Source organism: Protobothrops mucrosquamatus, unplaced genomic scaffold (genome assembly GCF_001527695.2).
Source record: "Protobothrops mucrosquamatus isolate PMUCROS unplaced genomic scaffold, P.Mucros_1.0 scaffold46, whole genome shotgun sequence".
NCBI classification, from domain to species: Eukaryota; Metazoa; Chordata; class Lepidosauria; order Squamata; family Viperidae; genus Protobothrops; species Protobothrops mucrosquamatus.
The window spans coordinates 859422-871273 of NW_015386428.1; the positions used below are offsets into that span (position 1 = coordinate 859422).

Consider the following 11852-nt stretch of genomic DNA (forward strand, 5'->3'; position numbering starts at 1 on the left):
GATAAGGATTTCAAATCAGAGAGATTCTACATTTATTGCAAGAACAAATTCTGTAGACAAAAATTGCACAAAACTACCGTACGTTTGGTTCAAGACATTCCCTCCGGCAAAGCTTGCTGGGCCTGTTTCATTTGAATCATTTCTTCGATCCAGGAGTTTCAAATGAAGCTTCTGTCTCACTTACAAGCACTACAAAGAGGAGAAAGTCTTGTCATTGTACAAGGAATGAAAAATGACAGGTTTGTTGAACACGTCTATTTAAAGCACTCTGGGAAGGAGCACCAAGATGATGTGGAAGCAGACCGCTGCTCAATCCCGGGGAAGAGCTTGTGCTGGAATGTCTGGTTTGTTCTGTACTGAATAGATTGCAGTTCAGTAGAAGAGACCATGGGTAGCTCAGGGTTAAAGTCCTTGGACTGGAGCAAGGAGCAAATCCACTCCCTTCTACACCGTGAAGATGTTATCTTGCCGGGCAATGAAATGTCTGCAAGAAAACTGAGCCCAGAGAGTACCAAGGACTCCACAGACTGCACTTCCTTTAAGTTGGCTTGTTTTTACATAAATGCACAGTTTCATTCACTGCAGCAAACTAAAATGAATCAGTTGTATAAACGTCATTATTCTTTCTTCCCTCCAGCGCTTTGATTAAACTGTTTATGAATGCAAGTTAATTACCTTCTTGGATGGCCCTCCTTTGGTCTTTGATATAACTTCCTCTTCCACAATCTCTGCAGTTTTCTGGAGGGGGGGGGAGGGAAAAGCACAAGCACTCAGGCCACGTGTGGTCAGCCGGCAGAACAAAAAAAAAGATGGGAATACTCCACTCTAACCAGGCAGGAAGTTCTACTTAGTGTGACTTCAGAGTAGACAAAGGAAACATCTGACCTCAGCTAACTACAAAGATGACAAAGGTCTGGGGAAAACAGTTCTTCAGGGAGAAAAGCCCTGAAACATATTTGATAAAAGCAAATAGTCTTTTCCAAAGTTACTAAGCTGCCCACCCCGTTAATACTGACCCACAGACCATGTTCTGGGTGATGTATTTGTATACTGAAGCAGATCAGTTAGTGCTTTCGATACTGTTAATCTTAGCTTGTAGTTGTGGTTTAGCTATGATAATCCAGCTCCTATGGTTAGTCTCCAGTGGATTTAAAATGCCAGATTTTTGAGATGTAAAAAATCATAGCAAGATAACTCACTTCAGAATTTTTTCCACCTTTAACATAAGGGTTAGGATTACGTCACCATGAACTCATAGAGCAAAATGGACATTGCCAACAAACTCGGAGTGCTTGGGTATGGTTAGGAAGGCACTGACATTTCTGGGATGCCTTATCAATGTTTCCTGGTAAAATACATGGGAAAATCCCATTGGGGGAAAATTCCACTTAGGGTTAGGGTTAGGTCACCATGAACTCATAGAGCAAAATGGACATTGCCAACAAATACGGAGTGTTTGGGTATGGTTAGGAGGACATTGACTTTTCTAGCCTGCCCTATCTATGTTTCCTGGTAAAATACATGGGAAAATCCCATTGGAGGAAAATTCCACTTAGGGCAGTGATGGCGAACCTTTTAGAGACTGAGTGCCCAAACTGCAACCCAAAACCCACTTATGTATCATCAGGTGCCAGGTGGGAGTGGGCCATTGGGTGGGTGTGGCCCATTGGGTGGGCGTGGCTGCGGTGGTAACGGCAGACTGGGTGGGACTAAAAAGTTCAATCAATGAATTCCAACTTTGCGCGATTTTTTTTTCCCGTGAGTTGAAATTGATTGATTGATTGAACTTTTTTTTTGCACACGGCGGCAGAGGCCTAAAGCGAAAAGGTTTTATAAAACCCAGCTGAATCCTAGGACTGGGGCGACGGCGCGCGTGCCCACAGAAAGGGCTCTGCGTGCCACCTGTGGCAGACATGCCATAGGTTCGCCACCATGGACATAACCTATAAGCAGTACAATTTGATTGAAAAATAAACTGAAATCTTTTAGGGGAAGAAATAAAAATACAAAAACTTATAATAATATGTCCCAAGGTGCGATTTCAAAAGGCAACTTGGACTTTGTTTTTCCTTGTTTTATTTCTCATCCAAGAAGAAAAATGCCTTTAAGCAAAAACCAAGGAAGTCCAATTGCCTTTTCCAAAAGCAGCATCGGGGCAACCATGGCCTGGATGGCTGAGAATCCCCATGGACATTCATAATAACGTGGCTGCATGAGTGTACATATCCTTAAACTAATACTTCGTTGGAGCTCCTTTTGATTCTATGACAACATTCAGCCTTTTGGGGTCAGCCTGGCAATCTTGCCTTGAGGATCTTTGCCCAAGGATCTTCCTTGCAAAAGCGGTCCAAATCTGCCGATTGCGAGGTCAACTCCTGTGCACCAGGTCTTCAGGTCACCCCTCACTCTCAGGGGTGTCCATGCTGGCTGGGGAATTCTGGGAGATGAGGTCCCCTGGTCTTAGAGTCCCCCCCCTGCTTTTGGGGGGGAGAGGCTGCTCACGCATGGCCTGAGAGACCCTCCTTACCTGGTCCACCGGCAACTCAACCTGCGTGTCTTCGTCTTCTCCTATTTCCTGCGCATCCGCCATCTCCTGCCTTGCCCCTCTCCTTTTATAAACGCTTTCGTCTTCTGAAGAAAAAATAAAAGACAGGGCGACACGAGATCCCTGGTGAATAACGTGCCCTTCCCAGAGCGGTTTCCTTCCTTGCGCTTTGAAAGCGCCAGACCCAGACGGTGGCTACAGATCAGCTTTCATCCCTCTTTTGATGAGGTCCCTGGTGTTCTCTAAGCTTGGCCGTTTTCATGACCCAGACTAGGGAACACAATCGGTGTCGCATTGACACCCAAGCTCCAAGGGCACTGATGATATTACAGTACCTAGTTGGGCCCTAAAATGTCTGCAAAAAAAACCCCGCCGAGCTCAGAGAGCACCCCGGAGGTGCAAATATTCTCCTTTATCCAGCGTGCTGCTTTCTGACCAGCAGGACGTAGCGCTTGGCTAGTTGGTTTCCTTCCTGTTGGGATTCACCCAGAAAGTTTCAATCTCTCACTCAGTCGTGGGGTTCAAGTCATGGGGTTCACTCTCCTGGGAGAGTGCAACGCTCTGAATTATTTTGTTTTGAGCCCCAAATCAAACTTGTGTCTGTTAATTCTGTTATTTTCTCCAAGAACACCTGAGGCTACCATCTGCTCTACACAAGCCACACAGGAGTCAACCACATTGTAGTGTGTCATTGTGTGCAAACTCAGCCTGTCAGTTGTTCTAATAATAATTAAAGATTATCCCCCGTGTGTAATCTGCCTGCTTAACATTCATTTGACAGCTTCCTCTGGAAAAAAATGCCTGACTGGATGGCCCGGCATGATGGGCCTTGAAACTCCCCAGAGACCCTGGACTGTCGCCCCAGCCTGATGCCCTCCAGGGGCTGACTTGACGGGCAGCGTGGCCAAAGTCGCTCACTATCACCATAGCCCCCTTACCCGTCACAGTGCCCACTCTGTCTCTAAGGTGCTCTTTCTTTCCCGTTTATTTTTACCTCGGGTGAAATAGTTGCCAGGGACCTGGCGCTCTTGTCCAACCTGGCCTGGCTTGGCGTGGAAGACGGATGTCGCTTTGTCTTGGTGAGGGTATTTCTTGGCTGGCTTGGACTCGGAGGGACGGGGAGGGTCTCCTGCAGGCACAATCCCTGTGGAATGCACCCGCCAAAGTTTCATCTGGAAGTTCAAGGAATGTTCATCAGGGCCTTTCAGATGTAAGTCCTGGCCACTTCAAATCATCATCAAACATCCCCAGCATTTCCTGTTTCCATCCTCTCAAAGTCCCCCCCCCCATCCTCTCTCTTCATGCAGGAAAAAAAATCAATTTCCTGCAGAAAATATGCCGCAGGTCCCCTGCTTTGGGATCTGTAGCCATTGGGGAGTCTCTGCTGTGAGATTTCAACTCCAGACAGGTCAGGAAGGGGGACAAGGAATCCAAGCTTCCTTTGATGGGAAGCCGCTTCCCCACATTTGCTCTAGGACAGGGTCATCCGGCCCAGCGCTTCGGGATCTTAAGGCCCACTGCCCCAAAGCCAGATGTGAGGAATCCACAAGGCCCAAAGAAGCGTGTCTGATTTTCACAAAGCTCCGTAGTTTGCAAAAGGCAACATTATTACTACAGGTAGTCCTCAGCTTATGACCAACCACTTAGCAACCATTTGAAGTTAGGATGGGCCCCAAAACAGGTACTCAGGACTCAGATTTGAAGTTACAATGGCTGCCCCCCCATTTCCCAAGTCACATGATTGTTATTTCGGTTGCTCAGCAACTGACTTGCATTTATAACTGTTTACAGCATCCTATAGTCACATAACCACAATTGACTTTTTTTTGCAACAAACTGATGTTTACTTCCAATTTCCATCAAAAAAATGCCCATCATGGCCAATGGATCCACTTACCAACCACAGATTCAATTAAAAAAACATTACGATTCTATTAACAACTGCCACAAAAAATATAAAATCAGGCTGGTCGCGTGACGATCCACTTAACAATGTAAAACCTTCTTTTAATAAAAAAATATTAGAAGAAAAAAGCAAGACATTTGGAAAAGTCAAAAGGGCAGCTGTGGCTACAAATCAAAGTTCTGCCCCCTCTGTTTTAATGTGCACTGTATTTTTAAAAAGAACTTTGATTAGGCAATTGTAGCTGCTATCTTGACTTTTTGGACACCCACAAACTCCTGCTGATTACAAGTTGAACAAAAATCAGCACTGTGGGGTAGGTGTAAGGATTTTAGGTTATATTGGTAAGAGCCCATTTCTTAGGAAATCGTATTTCCACTTTATTTCCTACCAATCCGCTGGAGGTCTTAAGATGCAGGCAAGGCAACTTGTTAAACTGCTTGGGCTTTCCAGTACACACAAGCGGACCCACAATATTCATGAATTTAGTACACCGAGCTTTTTATGGTGGAGAAAAAAACAGTACTTTCCCCAAAATGAGGTTTTTATGGCAGAAACTTCAGTGTTTTTATGTATGTATAATGTAATGTAGAGGTATTTCAGAATACGGAATCCTACTCTTAGCCAACATGAAACATTAAATCCTGAACTTTTTTTATTTAAGTCCAGTTTGGCAGACTAAGCTCTCCAAAATCGCTGCTTCACTTTACCTGTTGCATTGGCTCAAGGAGTGCCGAGTCGCTGGCTCTGTCTTCAGAGGCCACCTGGAGAGAATAGAAGTGAGTAGAAATAACTAAACAGGTAAATGACATCTTAAGATTTTGCTGGTTCTGGTCTTGACTAATGCAGAAACAAAAACTAGTAAGACGTGAGAGCAGAGGTTCTCAACTTTTTCTATGCTCTGCACCCCTAGAACGCTTCTGATATATTCTCGCACCCCTTACAAAAGTTCGAAATAACGGCAACAAATTATACATATACACTTATAATTTTGAAAACCCAAGTTTTCGCACCCCCTGGAATATCGTCTCGCACCCCCAGGAGGTGCGAGCACCCCTGGTTAGGAACCCCTGCATTAGAGAAATACCAGTGAAATGTAATAATGTTGTACAGATCTGCTGGGTGGAGGCAGCAGGTTTTGGTCACTTCTGTCGTGCTGGGAGGTAACCCATGAAGCACGTTTGTTTTTTTGGGGGGGGGGGATCCCCACTCTGGTTGCTAAAAAAAATCTAACAGGAACATTTACACATCACTCTTCTTCTCCAGATGCAAAGTATCTTTGCTCCTTTTCACACAGGGGCTGCCTTAGGAAATCAGCCATCGTGGCTACTTACCCCCCGATTGTAGTTCCTTCTTCTGTTAGTAGGGAAGTTCCTGTAAGTAGAAAAGCAGACGTTCATATCCAGAGCACACAGAGATGTTTTTCCTACCTCACTGAGATACCGTGCAGTGTAATGGGCAGAAGGGATAACCGTGAGGAACAGGAGGGAGGGCTGCTACTGGGATAACGGATAACAGAAATCCGAGTGTGGGCCAGAACTGTAGCCGGAGAAAGTGTCTCTCAGACAAGATCCTCTCTAGTTCTTCTGAAGGAAGGGAGAGAGAAGCGTATTCACACTTGCAAGGTTCTGTTACTATGGATGTTACAGTAAAAACCATTGACACCACGGTTCAATCCCTATTTCACCCTCAGAGAACACAAGTTATGGCCTCCCCCAACATCCCCTAAACAAGGGCGATTGGAGGAACAGAGGTACTCGGAGAAAGTGTTTGGGCAGATGAGGTCAATACTGCTTTTTTAAAAATTTTATTCTAAGGGATTGTATTCTGCACAAAGGAGCCTGCTGCTGCATTTCAGTCACACTGATTCAGCCCTTTGGACATGTGCCAGACTGGCTGCCATTTAAATCAATCTTTCGCCAACTGAAAAAGCTGAGCTAAGCAGAGGCACCTCAGTTGCCTACCAAAAGGGACGGAGAGGGATTTTGGGAGGCACCAGTAGTTCAAAGTAAGGCAAATCTTTGTACTTCTCCAGCCCCACAGCCACATAGTATTCGCCGTTCACCAGCTCCTCGCCCTGGGAGATGAGGTCACCGTTCAGCTTGCAGAGCCTGGCAGGAAGAGCAAGGCAGAAAGAGGTTCAAGAAAAGGGGGAAGAATCTGAGGAAGACACAAGGCTGGCTGGGGAATTCTGACTTAAAGTTGCCAAGGTTGGGGACCCCTGTTCTACAAGTTTCCTCCTGTTTAAAGACTGAAGAGGGAACTACTAACCCAATCAGAACAGAGCTGGAAGTGACCTTGGAGGTCTTCTAGTGAAAGTCCAAGCCCCTGCTCAGGCAGGAGACCATTTCAGGCAAGTGGCTGTCCAGTCTCTTCTTAAAACCTCCAACTTCTGAAGGCAAAGCTGTTACCCCGGTTAATTCTCCTCACTGTTAGGAAGTTTCTCCTTAATTCCAGGTTGCTTCTCTCTTTGATCAAAGAGAGGTTTCCAACCATTGCTTCTTGTCCTGCCTTCTGGTGCTTTGGAAAATAAGTCGACCCCTCCCCACTTCTTTGTGGCAGCCGCTCAAATATTGGAATCCTGCTATCCTGTCGCCCCTAGACTAAGAAAGCTTTGGGTTAGGAAAACCCAAAACTGAACCCAGTGACCCCTCTGTTCTGTCTTGCAGGTGGACTTGGCTCCCACAGCCACCCTTATGCAAAACCTAGTTAACCAAAGCCCTGATGGCTGTTTCTCCTCATGAGTGACACTAAAGAGCCCGTTTCCTGTTCAGCCACATTTCTGACATAACATGAAGCCGTCCGGTGGTTTTCTTTGTTTTGGCTCAGCCTTTTGTGGAAAGAAGGTGTGTTGCTAAAGCCAATTTGCCCCAGCCCCCTCGGCTAAGGTGCCTGCTCTCACAGTAAAGTACATTGAACCATACATGAGCAGTATATAGGCAAAAGGAATCCAGAGAGACTCTGTTCATAAGAATTGCATCTGCCTTGGAAGAAAGATTGTTTACAGGATTTCCCCTTCCCTGAAACTGAGATTCCTTTTTCAGACTCTCAGTCCTTCTGCCAAAAACCTGGAATTATTTAATTTGAAGTTATGACAGTTAAAGCAGTATAAATAGAGCCGGTTGGGTTTAGCGGTTAAGGCACCAGACTAGAAAGTGGTTCAAGTTCTTTCTCAGCAATGAAAGCCGGCTGGGGGACTTTGGGCCAGTCCCTCTCTCCTCAGCCCAGCCCACCTCACAGGGTAGTTGTGGTAGGGAAAACAGGAGGAGGCAGGTGTGTGGGATATGTTCACTGCCTTGAGTTACTTATAAAAATAGTAAAGCCGGGATAAAAATAAGTTAAGTAAAGCTGAGCTGCTTTTGGGCAGAGAAAGCTCTCAGCTGTCGCACACCATCGTGAAGCAACCTCCCTGAGCAGAGAACTCCCCCCCAACAATGCCCCCCCCCAAGACAAGGTCCCTCCATTCCTCTGGAGCCAGGGCTAAGTGCAGGGCCCCAATGCAGAGAGACCCCCAGGAGGCAGCCCCCTCCAGCCTTGGGGGGTTGGAGTAGCCTAGTTCTGGGGTAGCAAAGGGACGGCAGAGCCTTTGATTTCCACCCCCACCACCCCCAAAAGAAATAGAAAAGGATGGTAAAAAATGCTGACAGGACTCACTTTTTCACCGGTCCCGTGCACAGGTTGGCCTTTTCTGACAAGCGGCCAAGGACGGTGCCCCATTCCTGCAGGGCGCCCCTGGCCAGCACCATTCGGAGGGGGGGGCTCAGCAAGTCTCCGTTGCGGAAAACACTGGAACGGCAGAAGCAGAGATGCCAGCTTTCTTCCCTGCACACTCCCAACTACTCCCCTCTCCCTCTCATTCAGATATGCGAGGGTCTGGACTCCCTAAAATTATGCGAATGGGACACGAAGGAATTTCTGGACTCCACCACAGGCAGAGAGAATTTCCAGCCTTCTCTGGGTTTTTGTTTATTTGTATTTATACTTCACATTGCTAACCAGCTCAGGATTCTGGCAGGATTTTACTTGGAGGAGGGGACAAGTGTTTGGACCCTCGCTCATAGCCCCACCTTTATTTCCCAATGGCTTTGCTAATCTTTTTTCTGGTCAGGAAAAGTTTTAGGGCTGGATCAAGACAGGGAAGAAAGACCCCCTGAGTTGGCCGAGGACAGCCCCCCTCAGGATTGCCTCTTTCCAGGGCTGTCGGGGGCACTAAGGATGTAGGTCCTGGGGATATAAATTGAATAAACTTCAGAGACAAAGAACTATGCCAATTCTGCCTTTAGTTAGTCGTTTATTTATTTGTTAAGATTTTTTTTATTATTTTTTAAATAATTTAAGTAATTCAAGGTAGCTAACATACCTAATAGCTTTTCCTCCTCGTATTTTCCCCGCAGCAACAACCCTGTGATATGCATCAGGCTAAAGAGAGAGTGACTAGCCCAAAGTCACCCAGCCAGCTTTCACGGCTAAGGGGAGACTAGAACTCACCGCCTCCTGGTTTCTAGTCTGCTACCTTAACCTCTACGCCAAACCCCGTCGCCTCCTTCCCTGACCTTCCCCATTTCTTCCTTCACTAATCTGAGAGAGAATTTCCAAGGACAGGAGAGTCACTCACTGGATAACACAAGGAAGGTTTGTCTGCCGCTTCCATCCTGCCGTGACCATCACCTTCTGAGGAATACCTGGATAATTCTGAATGCCAAAACATCATCGTCATCAACAGCAGCAACCAGAACACACCATTATCTGTCCTTTGTAGGTTCTACGGCTATGTTTCTTCATCTGAGCACCTTTAAGGTGCATGGACTTCAACTCCCAGAATTCCCCAGCCGGCTCCAAAGTCCAAGCCCAACAGGCTCAAGGCCTTAGAAGATCCTGGCTTGCCCATCTCCTTACACAGAACTCCCTCTTTTAGGTTGCTTTTATTATATTTGGTGCACAATACAAAGCTTTGAAACTAGAAGAAGGCCTCTGGACCAAAAGTTTCTCCTGGCAGTTGAGCCCTCTGCATTTGGTCCACCCACAACCACTTACTCACCTGGGCTCCATTTTTTTTCTGGTGCTTGTTCAGCTGCTTCATCCCAGCATTTGGATAGCTGTCAACAAAGTGATTTGGGAAGAAAATGAGCCACCGAGCCGAGTCAGGGGACTGTGCTGGGGAGTTCTGAGTTCAAGTTCAGAGCAGACTCTCCTACTTCTACATCCAGCTATTTCTCCCATGAATGCTGCAGACTTCAAATCCCACAACCCCTGGTTGTTGCCACAGGCTAACACATTCACATCTCTGGAAGTGGCCAAAGAATGTGGCAAAGTAACTCTTAAGAGGCGTTTTCCAGTCAAACAGGCAGCATCTCCTTTGCCATAGATATGGGTTCGATTACAACTCCCATCGCTTCCAGTGTGTATGATCATCAGATGTGCTTCAGGTGCCTTTCAAGGAAGAAACAGGGAAAAATCTCTTTCTCTTAAGTCAGTTTTCCAACCTTAGCAACTTGAAGATGTGTGGATGTCAACTCCCAGAGTTTCCCAGCCAGCCATGCTGGGAGTTGAAGTCCATCTACTTCAAGCTGCCAAGGTGGGGAAACAGTGAGCTGGGTCTTGGGAATGGTCAACCAGAGAAGATCAACAACAGTGCTGTCCCTTCAGCTCTTCTTTAATTCACGGTCCTCCCAATAAAACCTGAGGGACGGACACCTTCTCCTCTGGAAAAGAGGAGAGCTGCATGTGCGATGATGCATCTTGGAAGGAAGAAGCAGAATTCCACCACCCGCTGCCCCTACTCCTGTGATTTTAAGAGTGTTCCTGAAAGTTCAAACAATTGGCCAGCTGAAGGCAACTAACCCAAGAATCCTGCGCAGCAAGACAGCAATTAATCCCACACTGCAGCTAAGAGATGGCTGGGTGGCAGACATTGCTTAGCTTTGGGTGGCCGGTTGGAGAAGGATGTCCAAGGGGCAGAAGTTCAAACTTTTCTCATTTTTTGAAAACAAAGCCAGAGGCTTCTGGTGCAGCCAGGCAAGAGACTCGAGGCAGTGCTTTGCCTTGGGACAGAAGAACCGAATGAGATTGAATGGGAAGAGTTGTTCTCAGGAACTCAAGTCAAATGCCAGAAAAACACACTTTCTACTAAAGCTTTTCCCAACCTGGTTTTCCAGATGCACAATATTGGGGGCTTTGAATTCTCTAAACTCCAAATTCTGGACTTGAAGTCCCAAGATCTATGAAGAATTCCACAACAGGGTGGCCTTCTCTGCACTACTCCAGCCGTTCTACACAGCTGTGACTCTCTTCCTTTAAACAAAGCCCACTCGGATCTCGTGCTGGAGAAGCTGCCACGTATCCTCACAATTTACACACTGGCTTGAATGCTGGGTGCTGAGAGCGGCCCTCTGACACTCACACAAGGGCACGGGCTGCTTGGAGATTGACATCATGAGCTTGGTGTCCTCATAATTCAAGGGTCCTGGTCCTCCCTGAGAGGCCAGAGCGGACGCCCAGCTCTAGAGAAGAGCCCAGAGCTTCGACACTCTGCTTGCTCAGGCTGCCTTGCTCTACTTTGACTCGGGTAAGGATCTCACCCGTCCTTGACTGCCAGGAGGAAGGGGGGTAAATGGCTGAGAATGTGCTTCAGTTCCCCCACTAGTGCCAGGCTGGCGCTTGGGCTTGGCTCGGCTTCCCCTGGAACTTTGGGCCTTGGAAGGGTCTCTCCCTGCCCCACCCGCAGGCTCACATTCCTAGTCACAACCCGCTAGGAATCTTCACCTCGAAGCTTCATGCCAGTGAATCGGTCAGATTCTCTGCCTTCCCACCTCCCTGCACTGGCAGTTGCTAGCACAGAAGGGCCTCCATTCTGACCCCCAGCAGTTCTTGAGGAAGTCACCTCTGGCTTGGAGTGTAAAGCCCCAGCAGCTCTGGATGCAGAGAAACGGTGTGTGTGCGTGTGTTCCTCTGGTGCTCACACTGCTGAGACATTTGGGCTACTCTCATTCTACCGTTACTACAAGGGCGCCCGGAACAATGGTACACTTCTGCTGCTCTTGGATATTAACCCTGCCATACCATTCAGCACTCTCAGGTTTAAAATTCATCAGATGATTATTGTGCTTGAACATAATCATCATTATAAACAAAACTCAATCGGGTATTCTGTTATCTAATTATACATTTTCATTTCTATGTTCCCTTAAAGTCTTTTAACTCCTAGGCATATCCACCCCGGGCCACCCCAACGATGCCCTTGACGTGATGGCCCGATGCCTGGAGGCCGTGAGGGTCTGGATGGGGAGGAACAGACTCAGACTCAACCCGTCCAAGACCGAGTGGCTGTGGCTACCAGCGCCTCGGCATAGTCAGCTGATTCCATCGCTGACTATAGGGGGCGAAACTTTGGCCCCCTCAGATCGG

The 11852-nt window shown here is 47.2% G+C and overlaps 1 protein-coding gene across 1 annotated transcript in view; it reads right to left on the minus strand.

Moving 5' to 3' along the window:
* Positions 1-8: 8 nt before the first annotated feature.
* DCDC2B (doublecortin domain containing 2B) overlaps positions 9-11852 on the minus strand; it is a 13071-nt gene continuing 1227 nt past the window's right edge. Inside the window, exons 2-11 of the mRNA XM_015811640.1 lie at positions 9487-9544; positions 9064-9140; positions 8103-8234; positions 6413-6559; positions 5783-5822; positions 5159-5212; positions 3540-3717; positions 2528-2631; positions 676-738; positions 9-189 (exon numbers count right to left, since the gene is read on the minus strand). Of these exons, the coding sequence (XP_015667126.1) occupies positions 181-189; positions 676-738; positions 2528-2631; positions 3540-3717; positions 5159-5212; positions 5783-5822; positions 6413-6559; positions 8103-8234; positions 9064-9140; positions 9487-9544 (862 nt within the window). The 3' untranslated portion in view covers positions 9-180. The remainder of the gene's footprint in view (positions 190-675; positions 739-2527; positions 2632-3539; positions 3718-5158; positions 5213-5782; positions 5823-6412; positions 6560-8102; positions 8235-9063; positions 9141-9486; positions 9545-11852) is intronic.